General features: G+C 53.3%; 1 protein-coding gene and 1 long non-coding RNA gene across 3 annotated transcripts in view; one reads left to right on the forward strand and one right to left on the reverse strand.

Annotated features, from left to right (window-relative positions):
• KY (kyphoscoliosis peptidase) overlaps positions 1–12,167 on the forward strand; it is a 49,537-nt gene extending 37,370 nt beyond the window's left edge. For both annotated transcript variants that reach the window (XM_067737746.1, XM_067737745.1), the window contains 3 exons: positions 2,027–2,215; positions 3,527–3,717; positions 7,733–12,167. In XM_067737746.1, coding sequence (XP_067593847.1) covers positions 2,027–2,215; positions 3,527–3,717; positions 7,733–8,628 — 1,276 coding nt within the window. In that variant the 3' untranslated portion in view covers positions 8,629–12,167. The remainder of the gene's footprint in view (positions 1–2,026; positions 2,216–3,526; positions 3,718–7,732) is intronic.
• The window catches only part of LOC137224407 (uncharacterized), a 224,035-nt gene that overhangs the window by 45,144 nt on the left and 159,098 nt on the right, over positions 1–19,793 (reverse strand). The gene's annotated exons all lie outside the window — the stretch shown is intronic.

Consider the following 19,793-nt stretch of genomic DNA (forward strand, 5'->3'; position numbering starts at 1 on the left):
ACCTCCTATGGAAGGCGCCCCCATGCCTCCCACGTACCTCAGTCCCAGCCCTCTGGCCTGGCATGGCACCCTTGCCTCTCCCCTCTGCTGGCTGTTTCTTCTAAGACTATAAACTCACTCAGATCACACAGGCTGAGAACCCCCTGGGCCTCATCCCATTGCAGCTAAGTGAGGAGGGGGCTCTCCAGGCATGCTGCTGCACTTCCCTCCCCTGGGGTCCTGGGCCCACCCCTCCCAGGCCTCGAGCCTCTGGGCGGCCCTTCTGCTCCAGGGAGTCCATGTTGGCTTTTACCAGCAGAATCCTGACATCCACGGGAATCTGGTTTCTCTCGTTCTCTGCTCCCGCCCCCCAAGGGGTCCCGAAATCCTCCCCACGGGCCCGGCTGGTCTGTTCCCATGGGATTTCTTAGGCAGCCTGGGAGGCCTGGACGTCCTTTTGGCAGGCAGAAGAGTGGGGGGCTGCAAAACTTCCCAGCCCATAAGGAGCCTCAGCAGAGCAGGCTTGCCCCCCGGCAGGAGAGGGGAGCTCAGGCCGCGTGGGCACGTGAGCGGCCCCCATGGCAAGGTGGAATGTGGTAATTTGCAGGCTCCATATTTTGCCTCACTAGGTCTTTCAACAAATGATATGTAAATAGAGATAAGTCGTATTTAATCCAATATTCTACTAATTGTTAATTAAATGGTCGTTTTTATACGGAAAATTTCCCCATTCCTATCCTGTGTGCATGGCCATTTCACCCCATTAGCCTGAGGCTCCATGGCCTCTTGTTCAGAGCAACTGAGACTGCAGACCTGCTCCCGGAGGGACCCCAGCTGCCCGAGGCCGCTTCCCTGATTCAGGCCAGGCCTACACCCGGAGCACAGCCCCGGTTCGTGCAAGGGGAGGGCAGAGTCAGCGGGCAGCTCGTGCTGAGCCCCATCCGATGGGCCATCACGAACATCCTGGATATCACGGGTTTGGGCGTTGATTACACCAACCTTCCACAGTGAAAGGAAAGTGTCCTGAAGAAGGAACACCTTGTTCTAGCTCACACAGAGGCCCCAGAAGGGCTGGCACTAGGGGTCCCCTGCACCAGAAGAGCTGCCATGTGGGGGCAGGGCTGCTGAAGGAGAGGACCAGCTGGCCATGGCAAGACTCTCGGGGTGCTTGCCGTGGCCGTGCGGTGCTGCCCACAGCCCAGGTCTGGGCCTCAGTGTTCCAGCTGCAAGTGCCCAGATTAGAGCTTGCCATTTGGTCCCCAGAGGTGACCAGCGCCCATCGCCCCACCGTCCAGGCCAGCTTGGTTGTGAGCAGTGAGGGAACACACTGTCAAGGGGGTCTTGATAAAAGCTCGAGCTGACCGCTCAGCATTTCCACTCCCGAAGTAACAGCTACAGGGGACTCTGAAACCGTGGCCAGGGCGATCAGTCGGCAAATGGCCTTAATGCACCGTGGTGGCCCTGGCAGTGGGCCAGTCCTCCCCAGGTCAAGATGGGGACCCCAGCTGGCCTGCCCCAGGGGTCCCCGCACAGGTGTCCGCGGGCAGGACGTGGCGGTGGAGGTGAGCTCAGCTTTCTCCCTAACCCTCGCGTGCAGCACCCTGCCTGACGCCCCACCCGTGACACCTCAACCCAACTCCCCAGCCACGTGAATAGAGTCGAGAGCATTGGCATGCCCCTGGTTTCCGTGTCCGCCAGGCGCCCCTCACCATTGCACCACTGTCCTCCTGCGGCTGCCGGCGGAGCCCTCAGGCAGGCTCTGGGGAGAGACATTCCCAAGTGCTCTGTAGAGGCTGGAGGGGGAGCAGACAGCGGGGACCGCAGCCAGGCTGTGCCAGAGGGACCAGCCAGCCCTGTGTCCCCCTGTCCTCCGGCTCTGCAGACAAAACTCTGTGTGTGTGTGACTGGGCGAGAGTCAGGGAAGAGGAGAGGCCCGGAGGGACTTCCGGACAGCAAATGCACCTAAGGCTTGGGGCCACAGACAGACAGACTTGTGCTGGACGCAGCCCCAGCAGGAGCCGCCTCTCAGAGCCCTGTCCCGCCCCAGGATCGCTGGCGTGCAGTGCATGACGGTGCCTGGCTACTCCAAGGGCTTTGGCTACCAGCCGGGGCAGAGCTTCTCCGGGGAGTTTGACCACGCCTGGAACGCCGTGTTCCTGGAGGGGAGATGGCACCTGGTGGACAGCACCTGGGGCAGCGGCCTGGTGGATTCCACCACCTCCAAATTCACCTTCCTGTAAGTACCTCGGTTCTGCGGGGTGCCTGGTGGGTGGAGATGGAGGAGGCAGCAGGTGGAGAAGGCTGGATGGAAGGGGAAGGAGGGCTGGGGGGCCTCCTCCGTGTGCTGCTGGCCGCTCCCACCCTTCCTCTGGTGGAGGGAGTGAGCTAGCTCCAGGCCAAGATAAGGGCCCAGGCCTTCCTGTCACCTCACTCTCCACTGTCTAAATCCCCCCTCTGTCTCCCCAGCGCTCCCTCCACCCAAGTACCAAAAGCACAGTGTTTGCCCACAGGCCAAGTGCAAGGCAAGGCCGGGCTGAGAAGCTTCTCTAAGTGTCTGTAGGTTCCCCTCAGGCCTTTGGCCACTGACCGTGTTACAGTTGCCAGAGTTGTCTCCTACTGCTTCTCGCAGACACCGGGCTTCCTCCTCCTGCTCTCTGGGCTGAATGCAGCTGAATCCCACCTCTGAGAAGGGGGGTCTGGTGTGCGGGACGGGGTGCTGGGGTGTGCAGGTTCCCGGTGGCCACAGCGGGGGCTGGAGCGCACCTGTCTGCTGAGGCTCCAGCCTTAAGCTAAGGCCCTGACATTCGTGCTGGATCTTGATGGCCGTCAGCAGCTCAGATGCCTTTTCATCCAGAGAAATGAGAGCACGGCCCCATTTGTGCAGCTAAAATCCTGGTGGTCCTGCACGCGGGGCCGCTACAAGTGCGTGCACGGAGCCCGTACATGCAGGACGTGTTCACTCACACCCCTGCTTTGCTGCCTCAGCTCTGGGCGCTGCTCACTGAAGGCTCACCCATGTCGGATGAGTCCCCCGTTCTTCTCCTGATCTGCATCACTGACCAGAGAGCCGTGTCTAGGCAGCCCCAGGGACCATATCAGGGCCTCCCACCTGCACAGCTACTCCCATCAGGTCACCATGTGGACGGAGCCGGTGCACCAGGCTTTCCCTCCCTGCCCTCCCTCCACTCCACTGGCACCTGGTCTGCGGGTCACGGCTTTGCTCCCTTCAAATCTCTTTGGCTTTGAGAGCAGGGGCAGCCCATTCCCCGCCTGGTCACAGCCCCTCCTGGGTGGTGGCCTTCTCTTAAAAGGGGCCTCAGATCCTGTCTCACCTCCTATTCATGGAAGCGGCCACTGAGGGGGCATCTGCAGCGCCCACGTTAGGGTCGGAAATGGTGCCTCTTCCCACTGGGTAGTGGCTTGGACCCCCCCCTAGGATACGTTAGCCCAAAGAAGGCCCCAAAGTCCCCCTGTGGGCCCCCCTGTGCCTCTGCACAGCCGGGGCCTGCTCCCCCCACATGACTACTGACCTGCTTTCCTCCTCCAGCTACAATGAATTCTACTTCCTCACCCACCCTGCACTGTTCATCGAGGACCATTTCCCGGACAACAAGAACTGGCAGCTGCTCAAGCCTCCTCAATCTCTGAGGCAGTTTGAGAATAACATGTATCACAAGAGTGAGTTCTACAACAAGGGGATGCTGAGCGCCCACCCGCAGACCTCCGTCATCAAAACAGGTAACCCGGGCCCGTGGGGCTGCCCTGCCAGGGCCCAGCTCACTGGACGCTGTATATGGGGGCTGTGCAGGGGAGACAGAGGCAGCCCGGGCCGTCAGGCCATCAGGGCATGACGCAGCCTCAGGTCACATTTGCGGGGACAGAAGCCCCTCCCACCAGCATAAACCAAGACAGGGATGCGTAGGGGGTCCGAGGTTTCCCTGGCCTGAGGGCCGCGTTCTCAGCCCGGGGTCGGGGCACCAGGGCTGGTGGGCCCGAGCTGGGGGAGTCTCTCTCAGCTCACACAGCAGGGAAAGGACTGCCTCAGACCTGGCTACACCTGCCTCCCAGCTCAGGTGCCCGACAGATGCTCCTAAACTCCTGGCAGAGAACGTGTGTTGACCCGGCTGAGCCAGGGTCTGTGTGTCAGTGGCTTAAGCAGCTAGTGGGCGAGCGGCGGGCGTGTCCCAGGACAGAGCGCTGGGGGCTGTAGTAGGGAGGTAGCCACCGAGCTGGGTGCTGGGAGCTGGAGGAGAGCAAGCATCACGGGACATGGAAGGACGTGCTCCAGGAAGGACACAGCAAGGCCTCCAAGGTCTGAGCTCAAGCACCCCAGACGACGGCCGGGCTCCAGGGGAGCTGCCTGGCCTCTCAGAGGTCCCCTCGCCGCCTGGATGCCGGCCGGCTCTGCCCGCTGCCCTGTTTCCTTCCCTCCTAAAGGCAGGACCAGCCTCTTCAGCCGACTTCCCCAGGGCTGGGCGTGCAGGACCCCCGGCCGAGCTGTCCCCAAGGCTGGCCTGGAGTGACCTTTGTTCCCCACCTCCCCCCAGGGGCCACGGGCAGCCAGCTGTGTGTGTTTGGGAACTACAAGGCCTATGGGGCGGCTGGGCCAGGGGTGCCCGAGCCACAGTCAGGGCTCAGCCCAGCAGGATCAGTGCACCCCCACACTTCCTCCAAGGACTGCCTACGGGCCCCATCTCTGCCCCCAGGGCCCTGTGTGCTCCCAGGAGAGAAGGCCTGAGCTCACCTGGTATGAGCACAGCGGGCTCTGTGGGAGGGTCTTCGGGGGACCCCCACCCCACACTCAGGAATATAGGGGCACCCACATGAGTCCCAGCTGACTTGTCCCTTCTACCTCACAACAGTCTCCTTAACTAGGCTGCTGAGCTTGGGAATACTTTTTCTAACACTACAAATACCTGGCAGCTCCCGCTGCTAAGACAACGTCGTGAAGCTGCCGTCTCAGGAGTGCGGCTCCTACACGTATGTCAGATGGGGCCCTGCTCCAGCTGTCATGGGCCACGGGGCCACAGGGAGGAATGGGCCAGGTCACACCAGCGTCAAAACAGTGCCCCCAAGGGCTTTGCCTTTTCAAGAGACAGAGAAATGTAAACACTGGGTTTCTTAATATATAGTAAACCTAAAATGTGATTGCATATTCATGAAGCATATTTATAGAACATTTCTTTGCTGGAGCTAGTTTTCTTAAGATTGGGGATGGGAAGAAAGCCGAGAGGAAAACTGAGGTGGGCAAAAGGCAGGGAGGAGAGAGTGAGAGGAGGCAAAGGAGGGGTGAGAGGAAGAGGTGGTCACAGGCTCCAGCTTGGTCCCCAGGTGTCTCCAATCCTTGATTTCAAGTCTTCCCAGCCAGTCAACTTACCTTTGCCAAGAACGCCCTGGGCCAGGCGCCCCGGCCAGGCCTGGGACATGGCAGGAAAGGAGGCAGGTGGACCCTTCCCTGTGGCACCCTCAGGGAGGACAGACGGACGTTACCCATAACCAATTCATTAGTACAGTGCTAAGTTCCCTGGAGGAGATGCAGAGCCAGGAGAGAGGCTTCCAGGCAGCTCAGCCTCACCCCAGGACATCAGGAAAGCTTTCTTTGCAGTCAGAACGTTACACTGAGGTCTTATCCAGGTTTGGGGGACAACGGTATGGGGAAGAGCATGTGTGAGGGCCCTGGGACGTGAAGGGGTGTCCCCCGGGAGGATGTGAGGGAATACCGTGCGGGCCCGAAGACGGTCCTGACTCAGGCAAGGCAGGAGGGGACAGGCCTCTGGTTTGATGGTGAAGTGAGCCCCAGAGTGACCGGGTGGATATTTTCAGGAGCCCTCGGGCTGCCATGTGGAGATGCTGGGAGTACTCCATGCATCAAAGGTGAATTGCACGGGGACCACACAACCAACTGTGGTGCAGGATGGAGCAGGACAGGGTCCATGAGCAGCTGAGGGCTGAGACAGCTTCTCCCCTCTGAGCTGGCTTTAGATTAGGAAGTGAGGGGAGAGAAGGGATTCAACCGAGAGAGGTTGATAACAAGTTTGCTGTTCTTGGTCACTTTCCTTTGGAGGTCACCAGGTCCCATGGTGGCTGGTGGCAGTGGAGAAAGAGTGTAGACAAAGAAAATAGCACATAAGCACAAAGAATGCCACAATTAGTGTGTGGGAAAGGGAAGGGATCAGGTGGTGGTCAGAGGGTGGAGAGAGGGCCAGGCTGGAGAAGGTGGTGGATGCAAGGCGAGGAGAGGACTTCCAGGAGGGCATGGCCAGTGGCGCAGCTCATCCAAGAACACTTGAACACTTGGAGAATGGGAACGGAGGCCAGACTTCAGAGAGCTGACTGGGTGGAGGGGGACTGCCGTGGGCAGGTGTTTGGGAGAGTAAGGTAGGTGAGGAGTTGGCAGTACCTGGGAAGGCAGGGCAAGTCTTCCAGATGGAGGAGGTAGCACTGAATGCAGTCGCTGAGCACCCTGGAGTCGGGGACCTTGTGGCTGATTAGACAGGAAGTCTCAGGGACACTTGTCCTAGAGCCTGGGCATGGCTTTCTGCCTACCCAGCAAGAGCACTGGACCCCTGATTGGGGAAAGGCTACTAGGGAGCATGGATCAGACGCTAGTCTGTCTCCTTCCTTTGTGCTCATCCACGCACGGGACCGGGGAGGTAGCTGGGAGGAGCAGGAGATCAGCTTCTGAGAGGAAGGCAAGGCTCTCAGAGAAGCCCTCCCCCTCCCTGTGGCCCTGCGAAGCAGGGAGGGCCAGGTAGGGGTGTGCTGGTGGGCTGCAATAACCGGAGAACTCGGCCCCTCTCCCCGACAGCAATGACCAGGACAGAGGAAGACAGCACTGGAGGGCAAGGGGAGAGGCAAGGAGCGGGGAAGGTGGGTGCAGAAGACCCTCCCTTGCACTCACTGACCCCATTAGAGACATGTGGCCTGGGGTGGCAGGGGGGGCTCAGGGAGAGTGGGGGACATGCAAGGAAGTAGCCCTGCCCCTTGAGCACAGCCTCCAGGAGGGAAGCCATTCCAACCCGTTTTTAAGGTGATGTGTTGACATGACAGCTGTGATAAGGTAACGCCCAGATGCTGGAGGGAGCAGTGTGAAAGCAAGACTTGAGAGTTGGAGGCTCTCCAACCAGGGTCTTGGGCCCTCCTTGTCCCTCGGCCCTCTCCCCTGCCCTAGAATCAGGTTAAGGCTCTGTGTAACACTCATCTGATACGAATCAAATGGGCAGGGCGAGCACATACAGCTGGGGGCAGATTTTTTTCTTGAGACACCCTCCCACCCAGCTTGCAGCTCTCAAAGAGAGCCACCTAGAGGGGGTAGGGGAGCCCTTCCAGAGGTGTGCTGCTTCTGGCTTATATCATGTTCAGTGAGATCACACTGGTGACTTAAAACTATCGTGGTTGGGCTTCCCTGGTGGCGCAGTGGTTGAGAGTCCGCCTGCCGTTGCAGGGGACATGGGTTCCTGCCCCGGTCTGGGAAGATCCCACATGCCGCGGAGCGACTGGGCCCGTGAGCCATGGCCGCTGAGCCTGGGCGTCCGGAGCCTGTGCTCTGCAACGGGAGAGGCCACAACAGTGAGAGGCCCGCGTACTGCAAAAAAAAAAAAAAAACACTATCGTGGTGAAGGTATTTACACCATGGAAATGGGCAGACGCTATATGTCAGCGCTTTCCCCCCAGAGATCCCGTTGTTAAACATTTACCAGCACATCTGCACAGGCCAGACCCCTCTCACCTGACCCCGGCTCTCTCCCCACAGTGAACGGGAAGGTCACAGTCACCATCGAGAGCTGCGCCCCGACGCTGTTCATGTTCATGCTCAATGGCAAGCAGGAGCATGGACTGCTGAGCCTCAGGAAGAACGGGATGAAGCTGGACGTGTACCCTCCGACCGTGGGCACCCACAAGCTGCAGATCTTCGCCAAGGGCAACTCGGAGATCTACAGCTCGGTGCTGGAGTACACACTCAAGTGCCACTACGCAGACATCGACGTCCGGCTGCCCGCGGAGCTGCACCAGCCCGTGGGGCCCAGCTGGTTCTCGGAGCAGATGGGCATCACGAAGCCGTCCCACCCCGAGCCCGTCATCTACACCAGCGACGGGCGCTGCTCCGTCAGCTTCGGCGTGGAGGAGGGCATCAGCGTCCTGGCATCACTGCACGGGGACGATGGCCCCGTCACCGAGGAGACACAGCGGCGCTACATCTTCCAGCTGCAGCGGGAGAAGCGGACAGAGCTGAAAGTCCAGTTGCCCCACGCCGGCAAGTTCGCGCTCAAGATCTTCGTCAAGAAGAGGCAGGAACCGGGCAACTATGTCTTCGTCTTCAATTACCTCCTGTGCTGCACCAACAGCAAGGTGAAGTGGCCCGTGTTCCCCGAGAGCTTCGGCAACTGGGGGCAGGACAATGAGCTACTGGAGCCCCTGTCGGGCGTGCTGCCCGCCAACCACAACGTCCCGTTCAAACTGAAGCTGCACGGTGTCGCCAAAGCCCTGGTGAAGGGGCAGGACACGTGGCCCCTGACCCTGAACCGCGAGGGCTACTGGGAGGGCAGCTGCAACACAGCCGGCTGCCAGGAGGTCTACGTCATGGTGCTGGAGAATGCCAACCACAACTTCTACTCCTACATCCTGAAATACAAGGTGAACGCCCAGTGAGGGCTGGGGCCCCGCCACCCCTGCTCTGGGCAGTGCAGAGAGCCCCAGACACCCCTGAGTCTGCATGGAATCCCTTCTAGGCCTCTGCCTCAGTCTCGCTGCTCTGCCGCGGGAGCTGTGACGTTTGTGTTCTGGTGGCCGAGGGGACAGAGGCAAAGGCCCTTTAGAAGACAAAGGTGCTATGTAAATCTAAAGTATTGTAAACTGTACACCACTGCCCAGACGCCCCCTTCTCGTGCTGATGCTGTCGTTGTTATCTGGCTGGTGTGGGAAAGCAGGGATGCTGCCCGGGCCGAAAGCTTTTCCCATGATGGGGAGAGAGAAGAGGGCGTACTCTACGAGGCTGAGTCATCCTGAATCCTAGAGCCCCTTTCAAGGAGCATCACAGTGTTTCTCACCAACTCCTGGACCCCAGGGGAGGCTGGACTGTCATCTTTTTCCCAGACCTGACCACCTTCCGCATTCCCGATGCCACTTGTTGTTCCAGGGTCCGAGAAGGAAGGTGTGGAGAGGAAACTAACTGCCCCCCAGCTGACTAGGGGCTGAGGGCCTCCACAATCCCTGTGTGTGCTGGGAATGTGGCAACAGAAAAGTTATGGGAGACTCCAAGGCCAAGAGCAGCCGGTGCCCGCTCTTGGTGTCCTGGGTAGGGGCCAGGAGGTGCAGGGATACATGGCAGCCCCGCCACCTGAGTCTAAGGATGTAAGACCTCCGACTCTGCTCTCAGAGGGAGTAATTCAGTCCACTCTGTCTAAGAGCAATTCACTCGGCCCCTCCAGGCCCTCTCAGGCCCCCCCACCACACCCTTCACAGGAGGCCCCAGGAGGCTGCTGGGCCCTTGGGGAGCCCTGGAGATAACCCTAAATAAAGACTTTGGGTGAAGTAGTGAGATTGCCGCAGTGCCAAGGGGCCCCCACGATAACAGGGCCCTGCCAGCCCCAAGATCCCTACCACCAAAGCCACACCTGGGGGGACCTCGACCTGTCTTGGGAGCAGTTTCTGTGCTGAACGCTATCCTATGCTCCCTCCTCCCTTTCTCAGACAAGAGAGACCCCCCAGGGCCCGCCTTCCGTAGGGACAGTCCAGAGCCCCTTACTTGCTCAGGCCTGAGAAACATCGCTGCCCAGCCCGCCCTTAGCAACACCTCGGGCCAACGTTGCCATGGCAACAGCAGAAAGGCTGGCTCCAGCAAGGGCAGCAGGAAGGGAAGGATGGAGAGGCCCCAAGAGGCCCTGTGTGGCCACTGCAGCACCATCCCAGCACATGGAGACACTGGAGGTGGTTCCGCCTGCCCTCCTGGCTTCTCCAGCTCTGCAGCCCCTGCCTATCAGTGCCTCAGCCCCTGAGAGCCAGCACTGCCCAGCACTCTCCTCCGCACACTGTCGCTCCACATGCCCGGACTCAGCTACAGCCAGGGTCCCCAGGGATCCTCACAGCCTCCTGAGCCTTCATCCTCACGTTTGTATATTCAACAAATGTTCGTGGAGCACTTAATAAGCACCAGGTACGGCGTCGGTTGACCTTTCATGCTGGGGTTACAGAGGAAACCAAGGGGCCCTGCCCTTGCCATCCCAGAGCTCAGGGTGGGTGGCAGCAGCCTCTCTTGCCCAGGCCTGTTTCAAGTTCCAGACTCCTAACACTTCAGTCCATCATCCCCCTAGGATCTCTGCCCCGAAAACCCCCACTGTCACCCAGTATGGGCCCGGTCCAGAGACGTGTCACTACGGGGTGCCCATCCTCCACCAGGCGGGGGGCCCTGGAACTCAAGGGCAGTACACCATGGAGGGCCAAGCTGCCCTGGCCTGTGTCCAGCCGTCCTCTGATAGGCTCTGTCACCCAGGCATTCAGCACCGTGTCACTCATGTCTGGAAAATGCACAAAGGCCGCAGACGCAGAACCGTTGTGCACCACAACAGGGAAACAAGGGGAGTTCCTACACCCTGAAAACAGCCTTTTCTCACCCCTTTGATTTTATGGGCTGAAAGAAATGTGCTGTGTTTCATCAAAATAATAAGTGCCTTCTATGACTCATGTCACTCCCTGGACCCAGAGCTGGCTGCTAGTCCTGCCGGGAACAGCATGCATCCTTTACAAAACAATACAATTAATCTATACATTCTAGAGCACACAAAGGATGCCACCCAGAAAAATAAGAACTGTCCCTAGACGGCGACGGAGGCCCAGCCTCTCAAAGCGCTGGGGAGCATCAGCGGCCCTCCCTGCTCATTTCAACAGGCGCCCCCGCCCCTTGTAAAGACAGCTGTAGGCACAGTCAGACGACACGTGCATTTCTTCCCACTAAAGTAAAAATACATGAAATGAAATCCAATCTTCATGAATTTTTACACGCACGCTGCTCAGGGTAGAATTCGGGGTTGCATTTCGAAGTCTTTTATTCAAATCCCTATCTTTGTTTCCCGGTCGAGGCGTTCCAGCGGCCAGCGGAATGGCACGGGCTCCCCCTGGTGCCCGATGTGCGGAGCTGCGGGCGCTGCAAATCCCCTTGAGGCTGAATCTATCACCGGGGTTTTTACACAGAATTTGAAAAATGCAGCTGAGATGTTTATGTTAAATTCACTGAGTGCTTTCTAGTGGCTTCTCAGCGCTTCCTCGTGTATACATGGAGCACGTCGTTGCCACGCACAAGTTGTGAGGCGAGACTGGGGCCCTTCCTGGCATGGTGAGACGACGTGAATGTAATAGGATTGGGGAGTATTTTGCCCGGAAATCCCTTCCCGTAGGAGTGGATGGAACAGTTTGACCACACTCATTCCTGCGCCAGTGAAGGATTGGAACTGATCGAACTCAGAGAGCTTTTGCTGCAAGTCCCCAGAAGGGCATGGAGGATCGTGGAGGGTGGGGGGAGTAGGATGGGGCAAATGGGCTACAAAGACAACCGCAATTAACTTCTTTTCAGCTTGTTTCGGAAGCGCCACCAGCACAGCTGGACTCCGTTTTCAATCTGATTGTGATCATTGTGTGTTCCCCATATGTTACATTGTCCCACCAGGGCGAACCCCTCACAGCCTGCTGAGATTAAAAGGAAATAAATAGATTAACTGAAGCATGAAAGATTTAGGCTAGACATAAAGTATTTCCTGTTGTTAAGCAGGAGGGACAAGTTGCCAAGAAAGTTTGTGAAATCCTCTTCTTAAAGGACGGGAAAAATAGAAAAGTTTTCCCAGTGGTCTGGGGTCTTTGATGCCACACTAACCGGAAGGACTAGGTTCTTTCCAAACCAGTTTAATTCTTGAAATACGCTCGATCACCCACAGCAAACAGGGGACCAGAATGGTATGGTCGCATCCTTTGCTGTCGGCTAAGCATTCAGAGGTTGTCGGCATCTGTGTCCCCCGTCAGTTTATCTGAGGTCGATCATTTCTTTTCATTTGGATGAGCAGTTGGAGCTCTGAAGAGGTGATTAGTTTTCATAACGTGTGCATTGAGTTGTGTGGGCCACTGGCTGTTGAGTATGCTTTCCCCCACATTGTTGCTCGTGTTGTTTTTCAATAAAATTTATATTCATTTTTATCCAACAATGTAATTATCGATCCATGCTTATCACTGTTCTCACAAGGGGGTAAAGAACAGGAAAAAACACTTTGATGTTCAAAGGGAACGCTAGGAAAAAAAAAATCAATGTCCCAGATATTTGAATGTGATGGTGAGATGCAAATAGAATGTCAGGCAAATAGCTATTTCACATTAAAGCAAACATAATTAGGTTAGCTCCAGCCCCTCTCCGGCACACGTGCCTTTGAAGAACATAAAGGCAGTGTTCGTTTCATTGAATCTTGTTTAACTTGAAATTTTTTAATTCGATCCTAATTTCTGTTTTTAGTGGGAGAAAAAAAAATGTTCCAAAAATGCCTATCAGCCTACTTTTTGTTGTCGTTGTGAATATATATAAATATATATTCCTTGATATACGTATACTTGCAGAAACTTTCCAGCAGGTTATCGAAACAGATTATTCATAAATTAGACATTTAGGGAAATATAGAAAATGAAAATCTAGACACCTCTAAGAAGCTGCCGTAACCATGGAGACCATTCTCATAGCTGTCCTGTGAAGGACAAAAAGAATTCGTGTTCCCAAATCTGGCCTTGTCACGCCCCTCACTGCTAGACCCACAAACACAAGCCCCAGCACGCTTCTCCTTACGAAGGAGGCCCACGGGTGATCTTTAACAGCATGATAAGGGAAAGTCAGAAGACACACTTTCCGCATAATAGTCGGGGGGACTCTCAAATTCTTAGACCAGTTTGAAAATGTCAGCCCCGAGGCTGCAGTGGATGACCTCTAAAATCCCTTCCAGTCCAGAGAGTTTGTGATGCTGTGTCTCCGTGAACAGATGCTGGCAGGCGGTAGGCCTGGGATTGTCAGTGACGGAACATCTGAAGGGCCCTGCTGGGTTAAGAGCCTGCCCTGCGGCCCCCAGCAGACTGCGCTGCTGGCTCCTCTCTTGCCTGAGGGACCAAAGGGGAAGCAACAGCCCCTGACAGGATCTCTGATTTAGTGAGCAGAACTAAAGAAAACTAAAAGTCAGGCGGCAACTGGGATGCCGTCTCTTGGAATATCCCACCCGCATCCCTGAGTCAAAAGATACTGAACCAAAGTCACTTCTCTCCCCTAGATTACCTCCACCTCCTCCTGGGCCCCCAACAAATGCATCCCCATCCCCTAAGTCAAACTCATGGTGGCCACTAGTAACCCCAGCATCCCCTTCAGTGAGGAAATCTGGTCCATTCTGCCGTGTTCCCTATTGGGAACCGTCCAACGCCGTGAGCGTTCCTTTGAGCAGCCTTTGCCGTAATTCAGGCCCTCCTCGTCTCCCGGTGACACTGTGTGCTGCTTCCTCTGACGACATGAACCTCCACCTGCCCTGTGACTCTCCATGCTTCCTCTTACTTGAGTACCAGGACTAGTGTGTTGGTTAAGACAAGGTGTCCATGAAAAGCTTCCAGAAGTTCGCCACCTCTGGAGAAGGCATAATTTGGTCAGGTGTTGGTGGAAAATGTAGGTCTTCAAACAAAACCTGGTTTTAATAGGGAGGCAGGTAAAATCCCAGAGTCTCCTCCTTTTCCTGGACTCTGAAGAGGCAAGGTGCTGAGGACGTCTCTAGGAGACAGTGTGGAGGATAGCTCTTAGCACCACAGCCAGGGGAGACCTCGGACAGGTGCAGCAGTGCTGGCTGCAGGTGGTCACCCTGCTGGTAAGGGTGATGGCAGAGGGTGGTCAGGGACCCTCTGGCCATGAATAGTCTTATGGAGTTGCCTTCCGTTCATCTAACGATGTTTCCTGCCCCAGCTTCTCCCCCAGGGCCCAGTCTGAAGGAGGCTCTATAACCTACGCTTGGTGCTTCCGTTCAGGAACACAAATACCGTTGAAGGCACCTGCCGGTCCCACCCAAACAAGCCCAGCGAATAAACCTTCCTACAGGAAAGCTTCTAAGACCCCAGGAAAACCCGTTACCTTAGGAAAGAGCTGCAAAAATGGCACATCTTTTGTTATTTAAGACCAAAAAGCATAAACAATTTTACTGACAAAGTCTGAGTATTTTCAGGCCTATCTTCAGGAGGGAAGGTTGATGTCTCAGAAAACAATGGTCCAGTGAACACTCAGAGCTCCTGGTTCTTTGAGCATTACTGTCCCCAAGACCGATCCTCTAAAGAGAAGCGCCTACAGGATGAGACATAAAAGAGACAAAATGCCTCAAGATCCTTGTGTATCCAGTGGCAAAGCTGAGTCACAAGGGTTTGAGAATGAGAAGGAAACCTGGACTTAAACCGGCTCTCCACATGTTTGGCCATTGCTGCCTGGAGCATTGGGTTAAGAAGGATTCTGAGGTCACATCGGGCTCAGTAGGAAAGAGTATTGTGATTAGCTAGTGATCCATAGACACTGGACTGAAGGGTGAGGTACACCACGCATTTGCCAATTCTGACCGAAAGGCAGCCAAACTCAAGCCAAGACCAAATGATACAGGAGATTATTCAGACCAGTGGGTGAGCGCTGGCTTCCCAGCAACTTTGCCCACAGACGGACAATCAGTCACCTCCCACCATAGACCCGAGGTTGTTGCTCTGGAGGCGTCCTGACCACCTCTGGGCTCCAGGAGGTCACCACCCAACCCACCCGCGTGGAGCACACACACGCACACAGACATGATGCCCCAGGAAGGAGGAAGCACCCCGAACTTGTGTGTTATTTCATCTCATGAAGAAACAGTACCTCGCATTTAGAATAAGCAATCAGTACGTGTTTGAAGTGAACATCAATTTGTCCTTTCAAAAACGAAATTATAAATCACTGGATTTATTTACATGGCTGTTGACCCAAAAGACTGTTGAGTCATCTTCTTTTTCCCAACTAACTGAAAGCTATATGCTGGGCGACGAGCTCCTTTGCCCCTGTGGGAAATGTGGATTTAAGGGACACAAAGGTTGCCACCTGGCTGGGCGTACTCCTGGTGTTCACCTCCAAAAAGCAACTGGGGCAACCGGTTGATTGGAGGAGTGCCCTTCTTCCCGGGTGAACTGCCGCCCTAGGCTTGTGCTGACATTGCTCTGTTTCCACTGGGGGGACGGCTGAATGCCTCCGTGACACGAGGAATCAGACATAATTCCACCCCAGCTGTGTGGGGACCGGGCGAGGACGCCCCCTCTAGAGTGGCAGGGAGGACGGTGGGGAGGATCGTGCCATGAGGGCAGAGGGGCAGCCACACCGAGAATGGCCAGGAGGAATTGGGCCACACGATTAATGGAGAACAGATGTTAGGAGTGAGGGGCCCCTGGCAGCTCCCATATGGACAAGGAGTGGTGATGAGGGAGGACGGGGAACGTTTATGTAAAAGAAATGACTGTGGGATGACAAATTGTCTGGTGAGCGCTCTGCCGGTCTGCATATGTATTAGTGTGTATGTGAACACCAAGGGGATCTGAAAGTTAACATTGGTCATTTCATTATACGACAAAAAATTAAATGTAGCCAAGACACCGTAGGCATCTGGAGGCTGTTCCCCACCTTGCCCTCAGGACTGGATGATGAGCGTGGGCACTGTGAACCCTCTCGTGTCTGTTTCATCAGCCTCAGATCCCCTTCCCCACCTCCCAGGAGAAATGCAGTGGAGAGAACCTGATCTTGGGAGGAAATCGACTTTGTCTGTGAAAGCTTTACTTGACATTTTTAAAGCTCAACAAGAGTGTTCAAAGGAAAGATGGCCTCTTAGCCGCTGGTCACTGTTTGAGCAAAAGTTGCCTTGTGCAGTCAGGAGCCATTAATGCACGACTGAAACCTCAGTTTCGCTCTGTAAACATTGGCTTGACTCAGGGTAGAGGGGGGCGGGGCCTGAGGATCCCCAGGGACCCCTCCTCGCAGAGCTCCTGAGGCCGGATCCGTGGATGACACGAGGATGGTACCAACCGTGCAGTCAGCCACCCGGATTCCAGCCCAGCGCGGCCACCTGCCACTGCTGTTGGCAAGTTACCAAGCCTCCTGTCTCAGTTTTGTCATCACTAAAATGGGGATAATCATAGCACCCACCATGTAAGCTTCTTATAGGGTTTGAATGAGTGAAAAAGAACACAGTGAACAAAGCCCCTGGCACATAGGAAGGGCTCAGTGAGACTCAGCTGTCATTATCACCACGCCACAGTTGTCACCAGCATCACGAGGATGATACTGATGTGTTGTGTGTTGTTCCCTGAAGAATCCGAAGGTCGCAGGCCCCTCATAAAATCATGCCAGTCACTGATTCCAGCCTAATAAGAAGAAATCCTGTCTCCAACACTTGCCCACCCTTCCTGTCCTAGAATTTTCCAGAGACAAGGAGCTCTGCACTCCACAAGGCAGCTATTACATTACTGGGCACTTCTGCTGAAAGGGGCATTAAGTGAGAGCAGTTGACCAATCCACCCACTGGCTGGTGGATATATCTGTTATATTCCAGGACCACGATGTGGCAGGAGCCCTGAGCCACCAGTACAAGACCCATCTGATGCATCCCAACCCCACTCTCCCTTCACCGTCTCCCTCTTCAGAGGATGAGGGTGGAAATTCTTGCTTTATCTCAGTAATGTTTAGTAAACTTTTTTAGAGCCTTGCATATCTTTTATTAGATATATTTCTAAGTAAGCACAGATGTATTTTTCATGATGCAGTAAATGGTATCAATTTTTTTTAATGGTATCAATTTTTAAGTTCATTTTCTACTTGTTTTTTTCTAGTGTACAGAAATAACAATTATAGTACCTGAAATCATGCAGTGTGTTCTTTGTGGATGTGTACAAATATAAAAATATGGTTGTGAAATGTTAACACTATCACCAGGATAGCACTTGCTTCTGGGGATAGAAGAAAGGGCAAGAAATTAGAAAGGATCACAGAAAAGTTTTCGGTAATCTTTGATGCTAGGTAAGTTTTGAAGCATATATGATGAAATGCTGGCATTTGTTAAATCCAGGGGAAAACAAATCACCCAATGCCACCATCTAAGAAAAAGAATCTTTGCCTAACCCAGGATCACGAAGATCTTCTCCTGTTTTCTTCTAGAGGTTTTATAGTTTTAGCTCTAAATGGAAGTCACTCTCTTCTATGAGCTCCGTTCTCCCTGGAGGATGGAAGGAGCACGTGGCAGACAGCCAGCTGCTGTGGCCTCAGTGTCCCTCGGAGCTCTGCAGACAAGGGAAGGTGGCCTGTCCTCCTGCGGCCCTCCCCAACCCCTGTCCTAGAGGCCTTGGCTGTGGTGATGCAGCCTGGCCCCAGGTCATCCTTATCACCTCCACACTGGTGTGGGTAGAGGTTACAAACCTTACTGTTCAGACTGCACAGTGTTAACCGCAGCCACCATTTAAAAATCAGGAAAATCACATTAAAATCTGACTGGCAACTTTTCCCAAGAAGCCTGTGAACAGCTCCACAGGGAACAGAGTTGCAGTGCTCGCTTTGGACGGGCTGGCTGCCCAGGTCCTCCTACCCCTCTCCCTCTGACCATCTCCCAGACCCTGAAGCCAGGGTCAGCTACCCGCCCCTGAGTGGATGCTTTCCTACAGCTGCCCCCTTCAGTGACGGATATTACCTGTGAGGCCCCATCAACAGCTTTTTGATTCTCTTCCCTATTCAGCATCTCACCTGGCCTCAGGACAACCTCACTGAGCGAGTATCAGAGTCCACATTCTGCATATGAAGAAACTGCCCAAGGGCGTACAGCTGGTAAGTGGAGACCCAGCTTTGAGGTTTCCCTCTCTGCTCTCAGACTCATTTCACTCGGCCCATCCCGCTGGGCACTAGGGTCTTCTTTAAGCATTGGTGATGCAAATTGCTAAGGGCGCAGGTGTGTTACTAGACCCGTCACGCACACTTGTCAGAGGTTCTGGGAGCTGGGGTCTGTGTCGCCGGCATCTTCAGGGAATCACAGGAGCTCAGGCTTCTAAGATGAGGAGTTTGCTTGGTTAAATATTTGATGAATGAATTAATAAATGGATGAACTGTCATCTGAGTAGCCCACATAGGTTTAACTATTAATCACAACACATTTTAACTGCAGAAATATTTTAGCTCAGGCATAAAAGAAGAGGAAGAAGAGTAGCCTACAATGCACCCATGCCAAACCCTCCCTCGCCACCGAGGCCCCCTTCTCATTTAAGGGAAGACTTCCCATGAAAAGCATAGACAATAATATTTGCACAACCCTCTGGGGTAAACTGGAGAGGATTTAAGGGTGTCTATATGAGACAAAATTCATTACATTTTCTCTGCAATATGTAATTTTGATGATAAAAATAAAATGCAAGTATTAGGAAAGACATTGAATTTATATAAAACTTCCAATATGATCTTTTCAAAATTTTTAATGAAAACCCTGAGCTTTCTTTCATGACCTTAACTTTTTTTATTGCAATATAGTTGATTCACGATATTGTGTTAGTTTCAGGTGTACAGCAAAGTGATTCAGTTACATATTTTTTTTCAGGTTTTTTTCATTATAGGTTAATACAAAATAGTGAATATTGTTCCCTGTGTTACACAATAAATTCTTGTTTCTTATCTATTTTATATGTAGTAGTTTGTTTCTGTTAATCCCATACTCCTAATTTATCCCTCCCCCCTCCCCTTTCCCTTTTGGTAACCATAAGTTTGTTTTATATCTGTGAGTCTGTTTCTGTTGTGTAAATAAATTCATTTGTATTATTTTTTAGATTTCACATATAAGTGATATCATATGATATTTGTCTTTCTCTGTCTGACTTAGTAGGATAATCTCTAGGTCCATCCATGTTACTGCAAATGGCATTATTTCATTCTTTTTTATGGCTGAGTAGTATTCCATTGTATACATGTACCACATCTTCTTTATCCATTCCCCTATTGATGGGCACTTAGGTTGCTTCCATGTCTTGGCTATTGTAGATAGTGCTGGCAATGAACATTGAGGTTCATGTATCTTTTGAAATTAGAGTTTTTGTCTTTTCCAGGTATATGCCCAGGGGTAGGATTGCTAGATTATATGGTAGCTCTATTTTTAGTTTTTAAAGAAACCTCCATACTGTTCTCCACAGTGGATGCACCAACTTACATTCCCAACAAGAGTGTATGAGGAATCCCTTTTCTGCACACCCTCTCCAGCATTTATTTGTATTCTTTTTGATGATGGCCATTCTGACCAATGTGAGGTGATACCTCATTGTGGTTTTGATTTGCATTTCTCTAATAATTAGCAATGTTGAGTATCTTTTCATGTGCCTGTTGGCCATCTGTATGTCTTTGGAGAAATGTCTGTTTAGGTCTTCTGCCCATTTTTTGACTGGGTTGTTTGTTTTTTTTGATATTGAGTTGTATGAGCTATTTGTATATTTTGGAAGTTAACCCCTTGTTGGTGATATCATTTGCAAGTATTTTCTCCCTTTCTGTAGGTTGTCTATTCATTTATTTGGTTGATGGTTTCCTTTGCTGTGCAAAAGCTTTTAAGTATGATTAATGACCTTAACTTTTTATATCAGAATTTATACTGGAAATTGTTACAAACAATTCTTAATTAAGATATTTTTAGCTAACAGTGTCTTTAAATTCCTTCTAGTCCACCTTGATGAGAAACTTTACAAAGTAGTGATAATTTTCTTTACAACATTAATTTGAAAACTACCGCACTACAAAATGTATTTAA

Source organism: Pseudorca crassidens, chromosome 5 (assembly GCF_039906515.1).
Source record: "Pseudorca crassidens isolate mPseCra1 chromosome 5, mPseCra1.hap1, whole genome shotgun sequence".
Taxonomy (NCBI): Eukaryota; Metazoa; Chordata; class Mammalia; order Artiodactyla; family Delphinidae; genus Pseudorca; species Pseudorca crassidens.